Consider the following 18,374-nt stretch of genomic DNA (forward strand, 5'->3'; position numbering starts at 1 on the left):
ATAGACGTATTTACCTTTTTTTATTTTATATTAGTGGTTCACCAAACTTATAAATTATACATCAGTGGTCCATGAAGTTCAAAAGGTTGGCAACCGCTGGTATAGGATATTGATTTAACATACAAAACCAAATTTTTAAAACCACATTGATTTTTGGTACAACCCATCACTTTACAACAGCCTGAAGATATGTCAAATCTTTCCACACATATATCTGGTAATAGATTAGCTCTAAAATTCACTGATGTTCCAAAGTTCAAGGTCTGCGAATATATAGGCACTTCTAATCATTGTGCCACTGAGATTGGCGTATCTGTCAATCAATATATTCCTAATGCCATTATTGAAAAAACGGTCTGGCTGAAATCTAGGGCCAATTGGGATTGCGTTATTGAAGCTTCTTATGCACTTAATACTGTTTTCAGGTACTATATCAGATGTGTGCTGTATCATATACTGTTTTGGGCTCATGTTGTTTGCTGCCTTGATGTGTGATGTTTTGTGTTTGCCCCTTTTGTTTTTGTTTTGTTTACGTTTTATCTTGGCGCGATCGCATGAAGTGGCCCAAGGGACTCTTATAGTTTTTCATGAAGGGATAATGTTTGCTGTGTGGTGTGAAACCCAGATTTGTTAGCATTGTTGCTTAAGAACTGTCTAGTGCGTAAGAGGTTGAAGCATTCCGTGGCAGACTACACCGTAAGTTGTCTGTGAAAGTTCTTTTTTATATGTTAGCCTATAAAGTTGTATCTCATTTTGCATCGTGATTCAGCATTCCCATGATTTGCAGTTTTGTAATGCTTTGTCAGTTTGAATAATTGTAATTTTAGACTTTGTAATTCATTGCATTTTGTTTCTCTTTTGTAGTTTTTCACCGTGCAGTACCAGACTTTGGACAATAAAGAATATCACCCTGATTTAGACTTAACTTCCTAGCCTGGTCGGTTTATCTAGTTGGACAGCAAAAACAGTGAAAAAGGTTCAACACACCTACAGTTTCGAAGATTACATCACCTTTTTGACTGTTTCTAGATTAGGAGCACCATTCCTGGCTGTACAACAACAGGAGGCAACACAGTTCTCATGTAGGCTAACCAGACAGACCTAGAACACTGCACACATGTAGGCTAACCTAGGCTTAGGACAACAACGTTCTTCCCAACATTAGAAAACACTTAGGCTAATTTCTTCTTAGCATACTAGGCAAACGGGTACGTTTCAATATGGGACAGTTAGACAACACAGCAACTGCAGAGGTAGGCCTAGACTTGAGCACCCACTCTGAGCAGAGGATTCGTACTTTAATGGAGAAAGGCAGTTAATTGTACCTAGCGCAAAGCAAAAAACATGCAGACACCTTAGCACACATTTGGAACATAGTTGACTCTTGGTTACAGAAGGCAAAAAAGACACATGAGAATGTCAGTGTCCTCTATTCTGTTGAGGAGAAGATCATACAAACTTTTGAAGAATACAGTCGACATGCCCACATGTACTATGTTGAATTCTTGGAGGACACCAGGACAACTGAAAGTTCTGAGGACCTGAATACCTCCAACGATCTCTTTAACCTTCACGGGAGAAGAAAGGACTTTGCTATAATAAAATAAGAGACTAATCAGTCACCGTCAGAAGCCAAGTCTGTGAAATTGTGGCGGGATCACAAAAAACAAGTAAACCCCCCACAGTTACGTTAATCGTACCAGCTAACAAAATTTCCCACACTCACACTTTCCCCTTTACGTTACCTTTAACCTGCAGGACAATTGGTTCAACAAAATACCAAACACACAAAACACAAACAGGTACTCACCTCTGGCTTCTGATACTTAAGGCTAGGCTGTGCTGTCCACTGGATATAGGCTATAGGCTAGCCGACACACAACCACCGCCGACAACCAAACACAAACCAACCACCCAAGACCCACAACCCCACAAAAACTCAATAACCTGACAAATCACTGCAGACAAACACCAACAGCCTGAAAGAACACGACAACCACACGACTTCCCCCAGCACAACAACCCGCCAAAACCAACACTGCCCCAACCATCACTCACAGACACCGAAAATGCACCACAAACCTCTTCAACCTCACCACAACCAGACAGACACACGCACAACAATTTTACAACCCCAAAATCTATCAAATACCACCAAAACAACTAAACACCAAAGGATAACTGCTGCTAAAACCGACACTAACTTCACCAGACGCCTCACTCCTTACGACTCTCGTAACAGACTTCCACTGACTTCCTACAGAGCGCCACAACAGACATGCTTCCGACCGCCATTTAACCACTCCCATTCATTCTTCCACCAATCAATCTCTCTCTCTCTCTCTCTCTCTCACTACCTTTGGAGATGTTGTCAAATATAAACTATCATTACTCCTCCATATTACCTCCCCCATTACATTTGACAACATCTCCTTACACTCACAACATCCACACTAAATTGCCTTTCCCAACAACCAAGGATACTCAGATGCAGGCCCCCTGGATCTTGTTTGAGGACCATCATACACTCTTTCAGTTACATCGCCATTCACTTCTTCCAAACCACTTTCTTTCAAACTCTCATTATCTCCCTCACTACCATCCTCCCAAATTCCATTCACTACTTCACCGATGTCTTCTAACTCTGGTTCCATCATCTCCCCTATTTCTGCCACCAAACCACTCAGTTCATCCATACTTCTGTCAAACTCCCGCAAAGACTTATCCATCCTATCAACTACCTCCTCACTACTCAGTTTCCTTCTCATTGAAGTCTTATTTGTCCCTGTAACTCAAACCCACATACACTACAAGTATCATTCATTCCCCCAAAGTCATCCGTAGCACACGCTTTATCAACTGTTTGCACCCTACCACCAACCCCCTTACCATGCCGTTCACGCTTTTCCCTTCTACTTCCTCTATCCACACTCTTCTGTTTTCTTCCATACTCAACCAACACCACCAACTGTCGATCTCCCAGACCAATTTGTTCACCAACAGTCGGCTCATACTTATTCACCCTCAACCACTCACTCATTGCATTCTCCCGAACATATTGTGGTACTTCCCTCCACTTATGGAGCTGGTTATGGTGTGCCCTAACCTCATCCATTCCCCCACCTACTCGCAATTTCCCCAAAACATAACTCAATCCACTCGGTCCCACTTCCAAAATCTCAAAAGGCCCTTCAAATTTCTCCTTTACTTTATTCACATTCATTCTTCCCATCTCAACCACCTCTTTCAACACCTTATCCCCAATCTTAAAACTCTCAAACCTTTCACTCGCTTTCTTGCACAAATCCCGATCACCTTCTGACAGACCCAACTGTGGTCTGACAATCCTTTCAAAATTCAACACATATTTACAAGGAGACATACCTATACTCTTCTGCAGTGTGGCGTTATATACCCAAACTGCACGTCCTACATACATATCCCAATCCTTGTTGCTCTTACTCATCATTCGCAAAATCTCAGTCATCGTCCTAACAGTCCTTTCAGCCAACCCATTTGCACTGGGCATATATGGAGTAGAATACACATGCACAATACCCCATTCCTTCAACATTTCAAATTCCCATCCCACAAACTCAGGTCCATTATCACTCAACATTTTTGCCGGCTTACACACACACATGGGCAACATCACTTGACCCACCATTCGTGCAACAGTTTCACTCCTCTTATCTTTGATGGGAACCATATAGGCAAATTTACTCATGTGATCCACCATCACAATCATCCCCACGTGTCCTCTCGCAGTCCTAGGCAAAGAAACACAATCAATCACAAGCATTTCAAACGGCTCATTCATCTGCAATCGCAACACAGGTGGACTTGCATGCACACTGATACTTTCCCCTCTGACAGTCTTCACACGTGACAGCCACATCCACACAAATCTTATTCAACCCAGGAGCATTACAATCTCTCTCTCATACATTCCCACAACTTATTTTTTCCCATATGCCCAAACCGATCATGCACCAACAAACACATACTCACAGCTGACTCAACAGAAAACACCAGCACATACACTTCCCTGTCATACACCCCTTCCTGATGCAAAAAGTACACTATGTTTTTGCACACCAAAAAAAGTTTAGCAACCCTCTTATATACATCCAACTCACATGGCCAGTCTTCCACACGCACTCCTCCCAAAACACATTGTCGCAACACACTTATCTCCAGGCTATTTTGCATTTCCTCAATCTCTTCCTCACTCAACAGATCATTCTCACTCCTAGCAATATCAATCATACCCACAAAGTTTGCTACAAATACATTACCATCTTGAATCCTAGCTACTTGTCTGGCCCCCTTTCTAAGAATTCCATTTCCTATATCTACGTCTATATCGTGGATCCTCAAAAAATCTATCCCTATTAAAAAGCAAGATGGCATATCATTTTCTCCTATAACTATAAACTTATGCATTACTTCAAGATCTCCCAACCTAACCTTTAACTGTACCTCTTCCCATACCAAAACACTTCCTTGTCCCAACCCATGTATTCTCACACTTGTAGACTGCCTTTTCACTTCCCAATCACATCTCTCAAGTTCACTCACCACTGACCCACTCACCAAGGAAACTTGTGCCCCTTTGTCAACCAAACTACAGTACTCACTATCATTTACTCAGACAAACGTCACCATTTTCCCTCGAGTCCCATGCATACACACATTCACTACCACGTCCACCTGGTTATCCACATCACAATCCTCCTCATCACATTCATCCTCAGTTAATTCCCCATTTCCACAACTCTGACTCAGATCCCCTTCACAGTCCCTTTTTGTAACCAACCAATTACAACCACATTCCCCGCACTGAATCATCAAAACCCCACGTTCATTACCTGTACTCACCCTTCCTCGATATTCAACCAGTCTGTCCCATCTAAAATACAACAACACTTTTATTCCAAACTACTACTCAGTTACTGCTGACAACAATTCATGCAACATTTCTCCTTCCCCACCTTGTTCCTCCGCATATGCCACTTCCTTCTCCACATCACTCATCAACTTCACTCGCAACTCATTCACACTACCTGGTACCTCTTCAACCAGACCCTTACCTTCCAAGTTTTTCAATGAAAACAAACATTCAAACACACTGTCATTCCCTTCAAACCTCTCTTTTACAACCAACCCCTCAGGCACCATATTCGAATCCCAGTCACTTTTCACAACACCACCGTCCTTACCATGCATCCTAGACATCGTATCAGGAATCACATTTTTACTCCCCGGCACATATTCTAAGCCAAAATCAAACTCACTCAAATCCTCAATTGTCCTCGCAATCCTAACATTCACACTTTCCTTCTTGATCATATAAACTAATGGCTGATGATCTGTCCTTATGACAAATTTTACCCCATACAAAAACACTTTCAACGCTTTCACACAAAACCTTATTGCCGCAAGCTCCTTCTCAACCACCGAATACTTAAGCTCTGCTTCATTAAAAGCTTTACTCACATACACAATCACTCTCAATTGTCCTTCCCCATTCACCTCTTGCATCTGCACCAAGCATCCTCCCATACTAAACTTACTAGCATCAGCATACAACTTAAGCTTACTGGCATCCTCACTATAGTCCGGAAAAGCCAAGGTGACGTCTCTAGCAGCCTCCTCTTTCAATCTCTCAAATGCTCCCACCATTTGCTCATCCCACCTCAGCTTAGTACAATTTTTCTTCCTGGTCCATTCAGTCAACGGCTTCCCTATACCCGAAAAATCCCTAACAAACTTCCTCCCGAACTCAATCAAACCCAAAAAACCCTTCAACTCCCGCATGGTCCGGGGACGTGGAAACTCCTTTACTTTTTCCACAAACTTTTCACTCTTCCTTACACCACTCGCACTCACCTTATGACCAAGAAATTCCACTTCCCCAGCCAACCACGTACACTTCTCCAGCTTCACTTTCACTCCAACCTCTTTCAACCATTCTAACACCTTCTCAAGCAGTTCCACATTCTCCTCAACAGTCTCGCTTGCAATCAAAACGTCATCTGTGGTAAGCCAGGACACAGGAAGAATGAATGTCGGTGGGCGTTAGGAGCGTGCTTTGGGTGTGGGGAAACGGGGCATTTAGTGAGCAAGTGTAAGAAAGATAGGGATATTAGGTGTTACAGGTGTGGACAGGCAGGGCACATAGCTAGTGGTTGTTGGGTTACTGTGGGGAGAACGGTCATTATGCTAGGATGTGTAAAGAACAGCGTGCGAAGTGTGTTGAATGTGGAATGGGTCACGTGGCGAGTGTGTGTAGGCGAAAGAGGATGAGTCAGGGTGGGAATTCGGGAAACTAGGTGGTAAGGGGATTCAGTTGGGTGGGTCCTCTAGTATGCGACAGTATGTTCGGGAGAATGCGATGAGTGAGTAGTTGAGGGTGAATAAATGTGAGCAGAGTGTCAGTGAGCAAATGGGTCTAGAAGATCGACAGTTAGTGTTGGTTGAGTATGGAAGAAAGCGGAAGAAGGTGAGGAACGGGAACGAAAGGGAGAAACGTGATCTGCATGATAGAGGGGTTAGTGTTAGGGTAAAAATGGTTGATAAGGCGTGTAATACAGATGACTGAGGGGAGGAATGATACATATAGCGTGTGTGGGTTTGAATCGTCAGGGTTTAGTGAAGTTTCATCGGGTAGGGAATCAGGTGGTAAGGATGTAGTTGGCAGTATGAATGAGTCTCTTCGGGAGTTTGGCAGGAGTGTAAATGAGGTAAGTGATTTGGTGGCAGAGTTACAAGAGATATTCAGACAAGAGTTGGAAGGGGTAGATGAGATAGTGAATGGAATTTGGGAGGATGGTAGTGAGGGAGATAGTAATGGTAGTCTGACTGGAAGTGGTCTGGGAGAAGTTGAGGGCGGTGTAACTACTGAGTGTGTGTGAGGGCCCTCAAACAAGATCCAGGGGACCTGCGTCCGAGCATCCGTGGGTGTTGCGGAAGGCTATTTAGTATGAGTGTTGTGAGTGAAAGGAGACGCTGTTAAATGTAACAGGTGAGGATATATGGAGGAGTTATGGAGTTCCATTTGACAACGTCTGTGAGAGAGAGAGAGAGAGAGAGAGAGAGAGAGAGAGAGAGAGAGAGAGAGAGAGAGAAGAGAGCGAGAGAGAGAGAGAGAGAGAGGGAGAGAAGAGAGAGAGGATGACGAGAGAGAGAGAGAGAGAGAGAGAGAGAGAGAGTAATTGCTGTATGGATGGTTAATGACTGAATTGGTTGTTGGTGGGTTCTGGGCTGTCTGCTGGTGCTGTTGGAGTTTAGTTCTGTGTTTTCAGTGAGTTTTCAGGCAGCGGCAGCCTTTGATGAGAGCTGGTGACAGACAGTAGTGCTGGAACATTTTGGAGAAGGCAGTGATATTCAGCTGAGTTGTGTGTTTTTGTTGTTATTTGGTGTTGTTAAGTTAGTGTTTTTGCTTAAGAGTTGTTGTGCCTGTGCTCTTGTGGTTTTTTGTGTTGTTTGTGCAGTGGTCTTTTGTTGTGTTGTATTTTGTTGTTATATGTGAGGTTGTGGTTGTGTTCCTTGGTTGGTTGTTGTGTTGTTAGGTTGTGGTTATGTTCCTTGGTTGTTGTGTTGTTGGGTTGTAGTCCTTGGTTGTTGTGTTATTGGGTTGTGGGATGTGGTTCTAGGTTGCTGTTGTTGGTATTTCTGTGACCTCGCCCGGCGGACAGCACAGGATAGCCCTGGAATATCTGGAGTTGGTAAGTACATATGATTTGTGTTTGTTTTTTTGTTTTTGTATAGGTATAGGTCAATTGTCCTGCGTGTATTTTGTTGTGTAAAGAAGAAAGTGTGACTGAGGGTGGGTTTGGCAGCTGGAGTGATTAGGTTAATGTGGGGAGGGTTTTGCCACTTGTTTTTTTTAAGCTTGTGATCCCGCCACAATGCCATAAGTCATAGGGAGGTTTGATTTATTCACCATATAATGAAAAAAAATATGAATTTTGTCGAGAATGAGATCCCTCTCATCATGGAGAACCAAGAAACCTAAAGGTTTGTGACTGCACAGCATCCTGCCTCATCAACACTAAGTTATTCCATAGGTTTGCTGTCTGGTGGGGAGGAAGGTAATAGCCCTACCTCCAAACAGCAAGTCTCTTGAAGGCTGAAACCTTCTCAGCTGCATGGGAGTTGGGTTAGGTTGTTTTGGTTGCACTCATGTTTATGACATAGCACATAATGAGTGAAGGTCAAGCTTGAAAGCAAAGTGGAGTGCGGTGCAACATATGGGTGGGGCTTCCCCCTACCTGTCAATAGTTATCGACCTTGTCTGAAAGTTAAACGGCCATTCCAGCTCACATTTGCAAGCTAAATCCTATGTAAAGAACAAAGGTTTGTATTTGCATAAAACCAAAAGTGTTACACTGCATGACTAATCTTTTAAACTTACATCATTATCAAATGAACACTAACATACAATTTTGCCCCCCAAAAAATACAAATTCAACATTCTCACTCTTACTGTCGTTTGTTTTGACACAAAATAAGGTCTAAACATTTCAATATAATCTCTAAGGATCATATGATATTTACAGATTATCTGCAAATGGGACAAATTCATGGCTGATACATACCAAAAACACCTGCTTTCAGACATTCCAAAAATAACTCTTCGAAGTATTCACTTCCATCTGTCACGGTCAATGACCATTCTTTGACACGTTCATGTAATTTTGGAAGTACTTCCCGAACAATATTATTGCTCTCTTCACAACCCAAAAGGACGCTTATAAGCTGTGCTTGATCTGGGATGGTTTCTATGTTCTCTTTTATTCTTGAGGCAAAATAGACCCCATGAGGATGATGTAACTTTATCAACTGACAACAAATATCAGCAGACCTTGGTCCCCAATGAAGCAGTCTCTGTAACTCCCCTGCAAAAAAAAAATTAGTAATAAACAAATAAATAAAATCCAACCATCAATGAATTTAGCAAAAGCCCAAAAGCAAAGAAATGGTAGAGATATAATAAAATTACTTGAAATGAAACTTTCTAAAACACCATGCTGAGAAACTGTTCTGTATCAATCAGTTGCAAAACAAAGGAAATACAATTTAAGTACAAAAACTTAGCGAGCTTCAGGAGTGGTAACTGGGAGAAAGAATCAGGTTCTTGGTGGAAAAATTAATTTTTATAATAAAATAACTTTTTTATATACTTACCCAGTAATTACATAGCTATAAGTTCCACTTATTACAGCAGCTTGAATTAAAATTCGCGGGTAACATTTCAAACTGTGTGGGTGACAGTTCCGGCCACTAGCGGGAGAATAGGAACGACCGTATGCAGAAAAATCAATGTTTATGCCTCATGTCCATCAGCGGGGAGGAGAGTGGGCTCCGAATCTGTAATTACTGGAGTATACAAAAAGTTCATTTTTGTACACGCAACTGACCCAGTAACTACATAGCTGATTCATACATTGACAGGATGTGGGAGACATAGAGACATACTACTCCAAAATATTAAGTTTTGTAATAAAATGAAGTAGAAAAGTTGTTAGAATTGAATACAATGCTTGTTATTCCTTATCATTGTTGTTCCTTATCAGTTAAGAGAGCTACTAGGATACTGACTATGGTTGGTGCTCATCTTAACCTGTAATGGTGCATAAGTGGAAGCTTTACAGCAAAGGTTTTCTGTCCGAATGCTGGTATCAAAGGTTTTCTGTCCGAATGCTGGTAAAGTGTGATAGGTGCCCGCCCGCCCTTAACCTGGGAACAGCACCTAATACTAACAACCATACAACACTGCCACCTACACTGAGATAAAACCACAAACCATCCACAGAAAGTGGTGAGCACTTCGGGTCCATTACAACCCCCTGGCTCTGTAAAACTCGACACCTTATTAATAGGTGAAGCGATAATCGGAAAAATCCTATGCTTCCTTTCACTATACCACGCCAGTCACTATAAATAGTATGAAAACTTTTTAACTTTCATAAACTTATTGAGAAATGAAGAACAATTATATTCCCAGTAATTTGAAGGCAATATGGATGTGCGAGGCATAAAAAGTATGTAAGATAAGGGGGCAGAGGTTACTCTGACATCCTTAGCTTTACTTAAAAGGCAAATTGCTCTTCTAATTCTGAACAAGCCTCTGGGTAAAAGTCCATAAGGTAATATGTTCTATCTAGTCAGAGGATGAAACAGATACGCCAACAGCACCTGTTCTCCCAGGAAGTCCCTCATTCTAATGCTGACCAGACCCAAGTTACTTCACCTCACTAATGGGATGATAACCAGTGGCTCTTGCCATATCGCTATATGAAAATGATGGTCCTCTGAAAAATTCCAAATGGACACAGACCTCTTCTCCCACAGAGCTGAAGATCACTTTGGATGTTCAGAGAACTATCTGGTATCAAGCTGTAGCTGGTGCGTGCCAGAAGCACTGTACGCCAACTGAACTATGAACTCGGGACTGGTAGGCACTCATGGGAGTTAGTGGGAGTTCAAAGCAAGAGATGATGCCTAGCTGTAACCGACACCAAACGAGAAAGGCACTGGGTGAGCTGGACGCCAAATGAGCTTGAAGCGCATGGCTATATAGCTGGTGTCAGACAGTAGCTGATGCCAGAATGTAGCAGTCACCAGCAAACTGGACATCAGATGAGTCAGAAGTTCGAGGCGCTGTAAAGCCCTATTGCTGGGAGCCAGACTTTTAGTTGGCTCCAGACGAATTGGTGGCCAGGAGACATAGGAGCTCCGATTTCACCCCTTTAGAAAGGGAAAAGCAGCGGACAATTATACTTCCAGTAGGACTATTCAGAATCAAAGCAAGGGATACACCTGAAAGGTAAAGAATAGCCTGGTCGGCTGGCCTTAGCTTTCACATAAAAAGAGGGCAAATTGATCAAATATTGATCTTAATCTGACTTTATTCATGGCAACCCAAAGCTGTAGACGGATAGAGGTTTTCTATTCTTCAGAGCCAATGATGTCCATTAATTCCAAGGGAGAAAAGATGGATCTAGCGCTTGAATGTGACATCATTCTAGCTAAAGATCCCAGTGACCTCGTTCTAGCTAAGATCCCAAGTAGAAAGAAAAATCCTCTTCTTCGCTTGGACACGGCAAAGACAGGAAAAGATCGTCAAAGCTGGGCTCCTGTGAATAATCACATAGTTAAGTCTAGTCCAATATCCTTCACTGATGAAGTACGTAAGATGTAGATCTTGGTAGAGAAAAGGAGTCCAAAAAAGGCCATAAACTCGATTAGGATTCCTGATGGTCTATGAGTAAGCCTTTGTCCTGGGCTAAAAGAAGGGTCTTGTGAAGGTTCCATGCACTGGTTTCTGACATGGAATGAAGAAGCCAAGTGCTGATGCAGCCATCCTGTCAGAGGAGCTCATACTCGCGTGAAGACTGTGGTGCCATCAACACTCTGAAGCTAAGGGCTGAAAACTGGAAGACCTGGTCCTGGAAGACAAATCTGATGTACTTACTTGAGTCCGGGTGTATAAGGACAAGTAAGTATACATTCTGCATGTCTATCACTATCTAGTCTCCTTACTGAATGGGCACAAGAATGGAACAACTGGATTCCGTTTTGAGTTTCTATTTATAAGAAGACATTCAGAATGCTGATATCCAGGATTGGTCTCCATCCCCTGGAAGCCTTGGGCACTACTACTCTTAGAGACAAGGGTGGACACATCCTCTACAAACGCCGAAAACTTCTCTAAGCCTATAGAATAGGTTGTCAAGGCTATTGCTCAATGACTAGAGGAGGTTTTACCCTTGAGTATTTGTACAATCCAATGCTCAGCTCCTCTCTAACTCTACCTCTCCCAACACAACTGGAGGGAAGACTTGAACCTCTTATCTTAGCTGAAAGCTTAGTTGGGGATTTTAATGTGTTTGGAGGCAACACGTACGCTGTTTTGCTTTGAGGAAGGTCTTGTTTTTATGCCATGAAATGTCTGTGTTAAGATTCATGCAAGGTGAGGTTTGTGGTATCGGTGATGTCGAAACATCTCTTGAAAAGATGTTTCGTATACAGCTTCTTGAAGTTCGATATCACTTGCTGGTCCATGGGCTGGAGGAGAGGGGTGGTGTTAGGCAGAAGATAAAGAACCTTGATAAAGGTATACTCCGCTAGGATATCTTCCTCAAGGCCAGGAGGGTGAGCAGGGGCATTGTCCAACACCAGCAGACATTTCAGAGGGAGGCGCTTCTCTTCCAAGAATTTCTTCAGTCGGGCCGAAACACAGATTTCCCCACTCCGTGAACAAAAGCCTCGTTACCCATGCTTTCGCATTAGCCCTCCACATCACTGGAAGCTTCTCCTTAAGCACTTTGTGGGGCTTGAAGGCTCGAGGAGTCTCCGAATGATAGACAAGTAGGGGCTTCACCTTGCAATCCCCACTGGGGTTCGAACAAATTGCGAGCGTAAGCCTGTCTTTCAGAGGCTTATGCCCGGGTAGCTTCTTCTCTTCCTGCGTGATGTACGTCCGACAAGGCATTTTTTTCCAAAAAAGGCCAGTCTCATCACAGTTGAAGACTTGCTGAGAACTGTAGCCTTCGTTGAGAGTCATCTCGTCGAACATCTTAATAAAGGCTTCGGCTGCTTTCGTGTCCGAGCTGGCCGCCTCCCTATGCCGCACCACCGAATGGATGCCAGTCCGTTTACAGAATTTCTCAAACCACCCATGCAAAGCCTTGAACTCTGAGGTTGGCGTTGATGTCCCTTCTCCTCCGTCATCTTCGGCCTGGGCAATCACATCGGCGAAAATAGCGCTGGCCTTGTGGCAGATTGCTGTCTCCGTTATTGTATCACCAGTGATTTCTTTGTCTTTTATCCCGACAAGAAGAAGCCTTTCCATTTCATCGTGCACGTGGGTCCTCTTGCTGGACAAAACAGTCACGCCCTTGGAAGGTGTAGCTGCTTTGATGACATCCTTCTGCTTAAGGATGGTGCCTATCGTCAACGGATTTCGGCCACATTCCTTAGCGATCACACTCAATTGCATACCAGCTTCATATTTTTGAATGATCTCCATCTTCGTTTCCAAAGAGAGCATCCTCTTCTTTCCGTGAATTTCAACTTTCTTGGGACCCATGACTATGTATATACTGTACGTAATTATGTTACGTAGTACGTATACGTATGTAGTAAAGTTCTCACACAACACGATAAAGTATACTACAACGAAATCACTAATGAATTTACGTTAATAAACTAAATCGTTAGAACGAACGAATTCTGTGTGCGTACAATACCGATGATGCCGTGAAGTGACCGAAGAAGGACGCCGATACGTAGATGCATCATGGGAGGGATGCTGACCAATAGGAGAGAAGGATCTCATGGCTGTGACTAGCATCAGGAACCAATGGGAGAGCAGGAGGATGGTGGCGAGTCTACTCAGTTGGCGGCGCGCGAGTTTTAAAATTGTTATCGGTGGTCCAGGCGAATCTTGGACTTTACAGCAACAACCTTTTGTATCTTGAACAATTTTCGTATGTAGAGCCGCAAAAATTTTCGTATATATATATATATATAGAATATATAATCTATATCTATATATATATATATATATATATATATAAATATATATATATATAATTATAAAATTATAAATATAATATATATTATATATATATAATAAATAATAATATTATATATATATATATATATTAATATAAATTTTATATATATAAATATTATATCATATATAATATATATATATTATAATATATATACTTATTATATATATATAATATATATCATATATATATATAACATATATAAATATAGATATATAATAACTATATATATATATATATATATATAGATATATATAAATATGATATATAGATATATCTATATATATATATACTATATATATATATATATATATATATATATATATATATATATATATATATATATCTTATATATATATATATAATATATATATATATATATATATATATATATATATATATAAAAGGCGGAGCTAACTAAAGGACATTTTCATCCCAAGAACTTTTCAGAAAATTCTGGACGAAATGTTACGTCATATCCAAAGCACTGTGTGGCTAGCGACGACCGCGTGCTGGAGTTCTACAAAACAACAGAGAATTCTCGAACAATCATGAGAACAGACACCCCCAAACACGCGCGGGAATACTTCCCTGCTGCAGACCTACTCTGAAAAGATACATTTTCCTTTCCTTAATATATGTTTCTTCAGAATAAAGCGATTACCATGACACGTCCCCTTAAAGAAAATAAAAATAAAATCAACCGATTTTATTTTTTTAAAGAGTAACAACAAGAATCAAACAACAAGGAAAAACTGCATACAGCTGTAACTCAGTCAAACAAGCTTACTTCACAATTCATTCACCAAACCGTGCTAAAATAGAAAACGATCATCAGACTACTCATTCCAAAAAATCTCTAGGAAGGCTATCAGCTATAACAATATCCTTTTCCTTATATGAACTATCTTCAGGTTATAGTCTTGTAATTCTAAACTCCAATGCATTAGATGTTTATTCTTATTCTTAAACCTCTCCAAATAAACTAATGGATTATGATCAGTTTACACACAGTTAAAACAGAATTAATACATACACAAATCTCAGTGTTGCAAGGCTGTAACTAATCTAAACAATTCCTTTTCAATACTATTAGAATAATCCTCCTGCGCTTTATTCAGTTTCTTCGAATAGTAGGCAACTGGATGTTTCATTCCTTTCACTTCTTGCAACAAAACTTCTCCTAAGGAAATATCACTGGCATCGATCACAAAATTAAATTCCTTATCAAAATCAGGTAACAATAGAACTGGCTAATGAATCATTTAGCCTTTAACTTGTTGAAAGCTTCTACACACTAGTCATCAAATCCAAAAATGCATCCTTTCCTAAATAGATTAATTATGGGAGCACTTATTTCTGAAATATTTGGTACAAATCTACAGAAATAAGAAACCATTCCGAGAAATCTCATGGCCTGTTTTTTAATTGTTGGGATTGGGAAATTTACGATAGCTTCTATGTTCTGATCTTTTGGACAGATTTTACCAAGATCTACTTTATGACCCTAAATAAGTAATAAAAGGTTTTCCCCAATTTGCATTTCCTTAGATTAAGAACGAGATTTGCTTTTGTAAGGGCTTCCAAGACTTGCTAAAATCCTTACATGATCCTCCCAAGTCACTGAGAATATCACAAGATCATCCAAGTACACGACACAGTTGTTGACGCCATTTAAAACTTTATACATTAACCTTTGGAAGGTACTGGCTGTGTTCTTCAAGCCAAAAGCCATAACTTTGGGCTCGAAACTACTGAATGGCATTATAAAGGTGGATATTTTCCGAGTTTGTACACTAAAAGGTACTTGCCAGTAACCTTTAGCCAAATCAAGCTTTGAAATAAATTTGGAATTTCCGATTCTATCTAAGCAATCATCAATCCTGGGTAAAGGGAAATTACTTTGCTTAGTTACACTGTTTACTTTCTGGAAATCAATGCACACTCTATTTGATCCATCTTCTTTTTTCACCAGAACTACCGGGGAACTCCATTCACTCTCATTATCTTAAATGTAACTAATTTCTTTCCTCACAGAATTTGCTTTTTCTGGACTCAGACGATATGGACTTTGCCTAATGGGTTTTGTGTCCTGCAACTCAATATCATGTTCTAAAATATTGGTTAGGCCTAGTTTGTCACTAATAGTTTTAGGATAATTCATTAAAACATTATGTATTTCCCTCAATTTTTTCTTTTCTAAACTCTGATTAAAAACTTTAAAATTCTTAAGCACCTTGGAGTTTTTCTCAAAACTAATTTTTTTCTGTGACACCATTACGACACCATATCGATTAAACAATTCAAATTTCCCCTCTTTTCTAAAATTGAAAAAGGACCTTCGAATTTATAAGATAAAGAGGGACCTTCTTTCTGGACTAGTACTAAAACTTTATTTCCCACACAGAAACTTTTCTCTTTTGCTCGAAGATCATGTTTCCTTTTAGTTTCCCCTTGACTTTCACTCTCGTTCGACTTTGCTAGTTGCCAAGCATCTCTTAAGTTGTTTTTATAATACTCCAAATTAGTTATGTAGTCCTCTCTACCTTCTTTAAGCATTAAATTACATTTCAACATTTCCAAAGGACCTTTAACGGTGTGACCGAAAACCAGCTCAAAAGGGCTAAATCCAGTAGTGTCATTCGGTACCAACCATAAAGCTAACAAAACAAAAGGTAGCTTTTCTTCCCAGTCATGTCCAAAGTTATCACACAATTTTCTTAAACAACTCTTTTAACGTTTGGTGAAACTGCTCCACAATGCCTTGTGATTCGGGGTGATAAGGTGTGGAAGTTACGAGTTTAATACTTAACTCTTTCATTCTATCCCTGAAATATTTGGATACAAAATTACTGCCATTAAAAAAATAATCAAACAAGCGTTCAACTACCGTCTTTGCATTACAGCTTCTTATGGAAATTGCCTCTGGATAGTGGGTTAGTCTATTGATGATTGTTAACAGATATATACTCCCTCCCTTACTTCTAGGCAATGGTTCGACCATATCAACAACTACATTCTCAAAAGATTCACCTACTGAAGGAATATTACATAATGGAGCTCTGGGAATCACTTGATTCGGTTTTTCAACAATTTGACCTTCATGACAACTTAAAACATCTCTTCACATCACTTCTCATTTTAGTCAAAAAGTACACCCTACTAATAAACTTGAAAGTTTTATTTACTCCCAAAAGTCCTTGCTCATCATGCGCTAACTTCAAAACTAATTCACGATACTTCCTAGGGACCACTCACTGTTTGATAATCTCCTCTTTGCTACCTGACTTAGGACAAACATAACAACAAAAAACTTTGTCTTTTAAACAAAACGTTTCCTTAACCCTCTTACGCCGAAACGGTAAAAAAAAAATTGTCTCCCGTGTGCCGGAGGTGTTTCAGAGTGAGCGCGGAAGCGGAAAAAATATTTTTTTCAAAAAATCACAGCGCGCTTAGTTTTCAAGATTAAGAGTTCATTTTTGGCTCCTTTTTTTGTCATTGGCTGAAGTTTAGTATGCAACCATCAGAAATGAAAAAAATTATCATTATCATATATAAATAATGCAATATATGATAGTGCAAAAACGAAATTTCATATATAATTGTATTCAAATCGCGCTGTGCGCAAAACGGTTAAAGGTAACAAGTTACTTTTTTTTTTTTGTAATGTACACTAAATTGCAATCATTTTGGTATATAACACATTGTAAAACGATAAAAGCAACACAGAGAAAATATTATCACAAAATAATGCATGAATTCGTAACGTGCGGACGTAAACAAATATTTTTTTCAAAAATTCACCATAAATCTAAATATTGTCCTAGAGACTTCCAATGTCTTTCAAAATGAAGAAATATGATTGAATATTACTATACAGTAAGAGTATTAGCTTACAATTGCAATTTTCGACCATATCTGACGAGTTAAAGTTGACCGAATGTCGAATTTTTATATATATATATATTTTATATGAAATTATTTCGGAAATAAGAAAAGCTACAACCTTCAAATATTTTTCATTTTATTCTACATGAAATTGTGCACATTTTCATATATAAAACTCTATGAAATGCCTAATATGAAACGGAGCAAATATTCCGAGAATGGGACGTACGCATTTCGGAGATTTGTGGCGGAGAATCCGCGCGCGGAGGGAAGCAAAGATTTTTTTTTTTAAATTCACCATAAATCTAAATATTTTGCTAGAGACTTCGAATTTGTTTCAAGATGAAGATAAATGACTGAATATTACTAGACTGTAAGAGTTTTAGCTTACAATTGCGTTTTTCGACCATTTCAGTAGAGTCAAAGTTGACCGAACGTGGTTTTTTTTCTATTTATCGTGATTTATATGCAAATATTTCAAAAATGAGAAAAGCTACAACCTTCAATTATTTTTTGTTGTATTCTACATGAAATTGCGCACATTTTCGTATATAAAACTTTATGTAACGGCTAATTTAAAATGGTGCAAACATTACCACAATCGAACATATGATTTTTTCGGAAGAGTTACCGCGCGGACGTAAAGAAAATGTTATTTTTTTCATAAATTCACCATAAATCGAAATATTGTGCTAGAGATCTCCAATTTGTTGCAAAATGAAGGTAAATGCTTGAATATTACTAGAATATAAGCGTTTTAGCTTACAATTGCATTTTTCGACCATTTCGGTAGAGTCAAAGTTGACCAAAGGTTGAAATTTTGGCAATTATCGTTATTTATATGAAAATATCTCAAAACTTATAAAAGCTACAACCATGGGTTGTTTTTAGTTGTATTGT

The 18,374-nt window shown here is 39.7% G+C and overlaps 1 protein-coding gene across 1 annotated transcript in view; it reads right to left on the reverse strand.

Moving 5' to 3' along the window:
• LOC135222636 (nucleolar pre-ribosomal-associated protein 1-like) overlaps positions 1–18,374 on the reverse strand; it is a 307,212-nt gene that overhangs the window by 126,612 nt on the left and 162,226 nt on the right. The window contains exon 6 of the mRNA XM_064260767.1: positions 8,604–8,903. Coding sequence (XP_064116837.1) covers positions 8,604–8,903 — 300 coding nt within the window. The remainder of the gene's footprint in view (positions 1–8,603; positions 8,904–18,374) is intronic.

Source organism: Macrobrachium nipponense, chromosome 8, assembly GCF_015104395.2.
Source record: "Macrobrachium nipponense isolate FS-2020 chromosome 8, ASM1510439v2, whole genome shotgun sequence".
In the NCBI taxonomy this organism is placed as follows: Eukaryota; Metazoa; Arthropoda; class Malacostraca; order Decapoda; family Palaemonidae; genus Macrobrachium; species Macrobrachium nipponense.